Raw genomic sequence first — 7,812 nt, forward strand, 5'->3', positions numbered from 1 at the left:
ACACACACACACACACACACACACACACATGCCAAATGCACATCACCTTTACCCAGTTGCTGAACCATATAATGTAGGTGTTGGGAAACATGCATAAACTCACTGCCACCAGTCCATTGTGTCCTGCAATGAAAGATAAAATGTCAGACAGTTTTCCTAAAAATACAAATATCCCATAGAAATTACTGAAATTCAAAACTTTATTGATAGTTTAAGTTTCAATAACATTGTTGTTGGGCACTTTGTGAAAGCTGCTCTCCATACTTTTAAAAGTCAAGTTGAATTAGTCCAAAGTTGAACAATTCAGATGAAACTTGCATAACATTTAAACAGATGTATGACAACAAGAGACAGAGCCAAACCTTTTCTCTTAAAATGGTCAAATTCGTTATAACTTTTGCTAACTTAGCCAAAACCTTTGTATCACTGTTGCGTGGAGCATTCAGTGTTATGTAATACTGTAGCATAGCTTCTGTGTTTACTGCACTTTTCTGCACAGTCCACAGATCTCACCTCCTCCGATGACCAGAGCGTCATACTGGGATTTTAAAGCGGTGTGGCTGGATCTGGATCTTGTCACTGTCCCGACAAGAGCCACAGCCCTCCGTCCCCGACCAGTCCACATTGCTGTAGCCATAGCAAGGGTGTGATATTACATCCCTCCCTCCCTTTTTCTCTTGGTGCTGCCTTAAGTAGCCTAGGCGAGATCCGGTTTCAGCCGCTGTCCACTTGGTGGCGCAGTTGTTCTATTTAATCCAGCTCCAAAGCCTCGTGTCTTTTCCACAAACATACAACATGCAGCAACATACAACACACAGCAAGCAACACGTGTGTGTGTGTGTGTGTGTGTGTGTGTGTGTGTGTGTGTGTGTGTGTGTGTGTGTGTGTGTGTGTGTGTGTGTGTGTGTGAGAGAGAGAGCTGCAAAATATGTCTTAAGACATGGGCATTCATGAAAAAACCTCCATGACTCTCCAGACTTTATCATCCAGACTCTTTTGGGAAATGTACAATTATGTCAGATGTCAGAATACAATGTGACCAAAATGTGAATAAAATACATTTTCTCCACAGAGCACATGGGACTTGTTTGTGAAGGCGTTTGTTTTTGGTTTTCACTGACAATATAGGCCTACACAAAATATCTAAAAAATATATATATTTTATTGAAACATTGCAGCTTAAGCTCTCTCTCAGTTGGTTTGGGGGTTGGGCTCAAGTTGTCTCACAGTAAGGGCCAACCATTAGAGATTTAAGATGAGCTCTTAACAAATAATGGTTTCTTAGTGCTGCTGTTGAAGATGTCATATTGGCCTAGTGGTTCACTTATTGTGCATTAATAAGATAAGAGGCCATAGATCATCTGAGGGCCTGAGCAGCGGTCCAATGAGTAGACAGAGCCAGTGATCAAGGTGTTAATTGGTACAAAAAGAACCAAACACAGCAGAAAAGAATCAAGTTATCTTCTCATCTTGTCTATATAATGTTGATTTTAGACTATGTTTTGCTTAGACAGTGTAAAATAATTCCTGAGGCTTATATAGATTGTGCACTCTCTTGGTGGAGGGAATAAAATGAGGTGTTATGGTGATCTAGAGTTTCCTGCTAGACCTAACATGTCTCTCCCTTGGTGTATTAGAGTAGTATTAGTTTCAGGGAAGAGAAATGATCCTGATAGGCTCTCTGCTTGGTTTTTTCTTTAAGGAACGTCTGAGGACAACAGCCAATCAACCTTAACTAGATCAGAAGCAGGAGAATTTGTTCTTGTAAGCAGAAATTAACACATCATTCCCCTTTGTCGGCAGAAATTCAACACTACAGCCCTTGAAGGCTCTCCCAGGCAATAAAAGGAGAAAATGTAATTATGTTATAACAGTGCCGCATCAAAACACAATTACCTCATTTTCTGGAGAAAAAAAAGTGATCCATTTTCCTCCAGGGTGAGAGCTTCACTGGTGAAGATGTTAGGCCTAGAGACATTTATCTGTCAGCTTTTAGCATTCCTAATTATTAAATATAAGCTAGCATATCATAAAAGGTGTTACTGTGCATTTGTGAGTATCTTGCTAAACTGAGGACATCTTGAACATGTGCAGTTTAGAATTGATTTTAAGATGCGGGGACCCATAGAAGAGAGGCCAGGATTGGGGGGATGAGCTGTCATCTGTTAAAACCATTACAGGTTTTTTTCAATTGCTAAACAACAGTAGACATAACCAAAGCTACATGTGCAAAACTGAAACTACAGTCTGTATTAGCAACAGTCACCTGAGCTAAACGTTTCACATCTCCTTCAAAACTCATTCCAAGCAACACAACTCTTAACACGCCTCAAAACAGGCTCAGTGCACCAAACACTATGAACAGTCCTCACTGAGATAACACACACACTGTCACTCAGAACACACTGACAGTAAAAACACTAGCATACATCACCAATACAGAAATTACTAACTTTCCATCTCTACAGTTTGGACAATTTGAGTGATTTCACACTACTCAATAGTTTCTTTAAAGAAAAGATACAGAGGTTATAATTTACCAATTTTCAGGTAAGGCAAACAAGAAGGAATGAAAATCCTATATTTTGTCTCTAGTAATTTATGGAATTACTGGAAAAAATTTACATAAGAGTAACAAAGAATAGTGTGACTAATCCTGCCTTTCTCCAGCATCATGAGGAAAGTTTTCCTAATCACATTGGATGTCTGCATCATCTCTAAATACATATAAATGTGGTGTTTCCATTGCTTTCCCCTCCATTACTTTCTGAACAGTAAGAACGCAGTTTTACTATGGTAAAGATAAAGTGTTTTTCACATTTTTATAGCTGTATATGTAACCTTAGACATCGGACCTGGGCATATTGGTATCGTTACTTTTTTCTCAAACAGATAATTGTTTAATTCTTATTTGCTGTTTGTATACAAAAAAGGCTTTCTGAGCGTTCTCTCTATAAATAACATGTATGTTCACTAACTAGTAGCCTATAAAACAAGACACCTGCTTAGGCTTTCAGCGAAAAATTGCAATGAGCAGTGTTTGATAGGCACCAGACTGAAATCTATTTTGTTTTTGACAGCAGTGTGTTAGCCTTTTAACAAAGTGCTGTAAATCCACAGTGTTGTGCAGGTTGTGGTTAAGCCGTGGGATACGTTTGTAGAGCTTTGGAAACCGTGTTCAAGCAATGAAAAACAAACTAGAGTTTGGTTCATATGAACTGCTGCAGTGCAGACTGTAGTTAGAGTTTTGCACATGTGACTCCAGTTGTGCCCACTGTCGTCTAGCAATCAAAAACAACTGTAAGAAGCCTGATCTGCTGCATTCTGAACTAGTTGGAGGCGCGAGAGTGACTTTCTGTTGCTGTCAGGAAGGCAGTAGTCAAGTCTGGAGAAGATAAAAGCATTAATTACTTGGACAGATATAACTTTAGTTCTGGCAGTGAGAGCCACATAACTGGGTTTGAAGTCTTCACCAAAATGCTATCATCATGAAAGGCATGTCCATCACCCAATAGTGTCAGTAGGACTTGGCCACAGTAACCAATCAGAGACAATTTCCTCATCGCGGCCTGTGGTGGGGCTATGGCATCGGTGTGTATTTGTCCGCCACCGCCTCCCTTCTTGCTTGGACCTAGCTGGGATGTAGAGGCGGGGAATGGTCTAGCAAGCAAGACTGCGATACCATACCACCACACGGGAATGTAAAACTTCAGGTCTGCAATCACCCACAATACGCCGTGTATGCGTGCCTAAACACCGAACTATTAACCTGTTTTCTAATGGAAGCAGATGGATTTGTAAGGAAGCGTCGGATGACAGCGGAGACTACAGGCAATGATCCCGGGGTTGCTGGTGCATCTGCCGGGGCAGAAGTTCGATGGCTGGGGGGCAGATTCTGGGGAGTTTCGGAAAGTATCGTGGGAAGCCTGACACCCCGGATCGGAGGGGAAACGGAGCTACAGACTGTTGATTTTATCTGTAGTGCACAAGATGCACAAACAGAGGACACTGAACCAGACTATGAGGGTTTGCCACAGGGAGCCTCCACTAGCACCCACATGTTGGCTGGAGCCGTGGCGGGGATCATGGAGCACTGCCTCATGTTCCCAATCGACTGTGTCAAGGTAGCACAGCTCAGTGGCTAACCAGCTGACCCACAACCTTTTATGAATGTCCAGTTCTTTCACAGCTTGATCTCTGTTGTGTTCTGTGCACGTTATTATTGTAACCAACGTGTTTGTTAGCATAGCGTATTAGCTTACTCGCTAACCTTAACACGCTGCAGCACTGACGGCTGTAAGGACAAGGTCAGTGTGTTCAATACATCCCTACTAGCTAGCTAACTTGTTAGCATGCTATTATAAATTAAGCATGACAAACTTTAGCTAGTAGCTAGTTATGACAAGCTTTAGCAGGGTCAAACACGACCTAATTTGGTCTTTGAGTAAAACTACTAGCTAAACATTATATCAATATGCTGTCAGTGCCTCGGCATAATAGGTTAGTACCTACGTAGTTAATTAATGTGTGTCGGAAGTTAACTAAGTTCACTAGCAAACGTTAGTGTTAATAAGGGGAATGCGTTATTATTTCCTGCTGCAACAAAAGTTCTGGGACACCAAAGCTGTACTCTGTTTACAAAACAATGGGGGAAGGTTTAATGTTTCGAGTAACTTACACACCTTCTGTAACTATTCTTACAAGCCACTCACAGCCCAAATGAATTACACTGCAACCTTGATACATTTTGGCCCTTCAGTCCATCTGTTGCTACATTCCTAACACACAGTTTGGTTGTTTTTATACAGTCTGGCAGCACAGTTTCACTCACCATAACCCATTGTATGCAAAAGTCTTTTGATCACATGCGATCTCATGCAACTTCACTGGGACACTTCTTCTTACGATATGGTCTTTTTTATGTTATGTATGGGTTTCTTTAGTTTGGAACTTAAACATAGCTATAGAGGCATTGACTAGCCAAGAGGTCAACTAGATGGGACCATGCAGCAGTTATCATTGTATAACACTGGCACAGGGTCAGAGAGATGGGGCAAGTGGCAATGAGCTTAGTAGAGTCAGCTGTCCATGTCAGACTGAAAAGCTGTACACCCATGTCTCTTCCACCTGTAGTCTCACTCTATTGCCGCCTGTCCAGCCCTAAACCTAAACTTGGACAATACTTACTGTATGTTTACAGAATGTAATCAGCGCCTGCTACTCTGCTATTGTATCTCAGCATCTTTCCAGGAGAGATTAATGGCAGCGTGCAAAATGAAGCTACACAGCTACACATTTATACTGAAAAAAGAACTGAAAAAATATTTGAGATGCATCTGACATATGCCTTTTTTTATTTAGATGTTTTCCACTACACCAAATAAAGACTTTCCTCCTGTACGATAAGCCTCTCACTTAAGAGATTGTTGTGTAATTATAGTTTAGAATAGGCTGTTATTCGCTCCTTAAAGCATCCTTAATCCCAGTAATTGGTTGTGGATTTTAAAAAGCGTGTCACATTTCTAGGTCTGCCAGAGTGTATACTGCACAGTGCACATTACTGGGAATTACAGTTTTAGTTTTACAGTAATACAGTATTAAATTTGTCAATGAAGAAACCATGAAGTCTCCAGGGTTTGCTCCAAAGAGTGGTCGATGTAGTGTTTTCATTAGGCACAAAGTTCATTGCTTTCTAAATGTACAAACATACCATAGATAAACACGCCACACCCATAGCTGTTACATGCAAGACATACATCCATGCGTTGCAATGGAGAACTAAGGAATTAATGAAATTACAGTCTCTTTTTTTACCATTATGCAAAGAGATGTGCATACTCATTGTACCACAGTTTGCTAACTCTCAATGGGGCCTGCATTGCACAGCTGTAACATACAGTGATATGAGGCCATGTTTATGCTTTGCTAGAGCACTACATGCATTTACACAGTGGGGGGGAAGTTTGTCCATTCAGCTGGAAGTTTGGTATTCAGAGATAATGTCACTGTTCGTTTCTCAGAGACAGACACGCTCACCCAGTGCGACCCCAGGCAATGCTCTCTACATACAAATGGCAAGTTACAGCAATACCGATCACTTGCACTTGTTTCTTGGGTCATGCTTTTATAATCTTATCATTTATGTCAGTGTTCGTGTGTGTGTGTTAAGAGGAAGAGAGAAATGTGTGCTTCAGGGTCAGTAGGAAAAAAGAGGCTTACAGGAAGTCAGCTTATGTCCTCTTGTGACCTTGGAGCTTGTAACTCCATACTTCCTTCTATTCAATTCTGCATGTACACCACACACAATGTCAAACACCTCATTTCCCTTTGACCCCTTATTTACACTGCAGTCTAATCAGGACTCTTTTCATTGCCGTGCCGTTCTTTGCTATATAAGGCAGACATATGGCAAGACTTAAATTATTAGTGACATTCTATTTCTATATAAAATTCAGTAAAGATATTACTAAACTTAATACTGAGCCCTGGTGGGTAAATAGGAAGGAAGAACACTGAACTGACTTTGAACTTTGCTACATTCACCTTTTCCTCTTTTCCAGACACGCATGCAGAGCCTCCAGCCTGAACCCGCAGCCCGCTACAGGAATGTGATGGATGCTCTTCGCCGAATTGTAGCCACAGAGGGAGTCTGGCGGCCAATGAGAGGGCTGAATGTAACGGCAGTTGGGGCGGGACCTGCCCATGCCCTTTACTTTGCCAGCTATGAGAAACTCAAAAAGACTCTAAGTGATGTCATACACCCAGGGGCTAACAGCCATTTGGCTAATGGTACCATAAAACATACATTACACATTAACAGTGAGATGTACTGTAGATGTACAGATCCTTTATCTTAATTTTGAGGTTACTTTAAGATAGGTTGATATGTAGGACTTGTCCAACTCTAATGCCAAACACCATCAGTGTGATTTCGGTGGAGCTGCTGACTCAGCCTAATCCGTGTATAGCACAGACATGGCCTGACTAGTTCTAAAAAAACTGACTGACAATCAAATTGGATAGGGCTTTTCCTAACTAAAGTTGTACACTGTTACCCCTATTTTTCACAAGGCACGTCTGTGCTGCGTTCCGGAGGTGCCGCGTGCCCCATGAGCAATCACGGACATTCAAGTTAAAGCTTGACATCCCACTACCCGCGTTGCTGCATGTCCCAGAAGCGTGTGTGAAGCGGCTCTCCGCTCCACTAAAGATACGCAAGCCATGGGGAGTTTGGACAGCCAAGCAGGAAGTAAAACATCGAAAACTCAGTCAGTTTACAAAAAGACCCCCCCCCTATATCGTATACGTCTACAACACCATGGACAACGAGAGATTCATCTTGGTGGTGGAAAAACATAATACTACACCACAGATCCTTTTTATAATGCCAAAAAAGGGAAGCCATGGAGTTTAATTGCAAGAGTGCTTGGAGTGGAAGGTAGATACTAGCTTAATAAACATTGTTTTCAAGTACTTGTAGCAACAAAAGAATCTGTGAGTTGGGCAGGCAAAACACTCCGCTTCTGAGACGTTCCCGCTGCGATATGGTGTGTGGCAGAGGCCGAAACAAAACTCCCGTAACGTAACACAGACGCTCTTGGTGGAAAATCAGGGTTAGGAAGTGTTAGGCCTGTCACTGGCTTTTAGAAAAGGTAAACAGTTTGTCTTATGTGGGTCAGGTTCAGAAAGGTAACCTTGGCTACAAAATAGAAAGTTCCAACCAAAGATTCAATTTGAAAACCTTGCTCTGAAAATCAACCATTTTCTTATTCCTTGTTCTCCATACTCTCTCTCTCTCTCTCTCTCTCTCTC

The 7,812-nt window shown here is 41.6% G+C and overlaps 2 protein-coding genes across 2 annotated transcripts in view; one reads left to right on the forward strand and one right to left on the reverse strand.

Moving 5' to 3' along the window:
* The window catches only part of pyroxd2 (pyridine nucleotide-disulphide oxidoreductase domain 2), a 7,602-nt gene extending 6,865 nt beyond the window's left edge, over positions 1-737 (reverse strand). The window contains 2 exon segments of the mRNA XM_032541720.1: positions 103-123; positions 514-737. Coding sequence (XP_032397611.1) covers positions 103-123; positions 514-637 — 145 coding nt within the window. The 5' untranslated portion in view covers positions 638-737.
* A 2,825-nt stretch (positions 738-3,562) lies between these two features.
* Positions 3,563-7,812, forward strand: part of slc25a28 (solute carrier family 25 member 28) — a 7,114-nt gene continuing 2,864 nt past the window's right edge. The window contains exons 1-2 of the mRNA XM_032541383.1: positions 3,563-4,124; positions 6,561-6,789. Coding sequence (XP_032397274.1) covers positions 3,780-4,124; positions 6,561-6,789 — 574 coding nt within the window. The 5' untranslated portion in view covers positions 3,563-3,779. The remainder of the gene's footprint in view (positions 4,125-6,560; positions 6,790-7,812) is intronic.

The sequence above is a fragment of the Etheostoma spectabile genome, chromosome 17 (assembly GCF_008692095.1).
Source record: "Etheostoma spectabile isolate EspeVRDwgs_2016 chromosome 17, UIUC_Espe_1.0, whole genome shotgun sequence".
NCBI classification, from domain to species: Eukaryota; Metazoa; Chordata; class Actinopteri; order Perciformes; family Percidae; genus Etheostoma; species Etheostoma spectabile.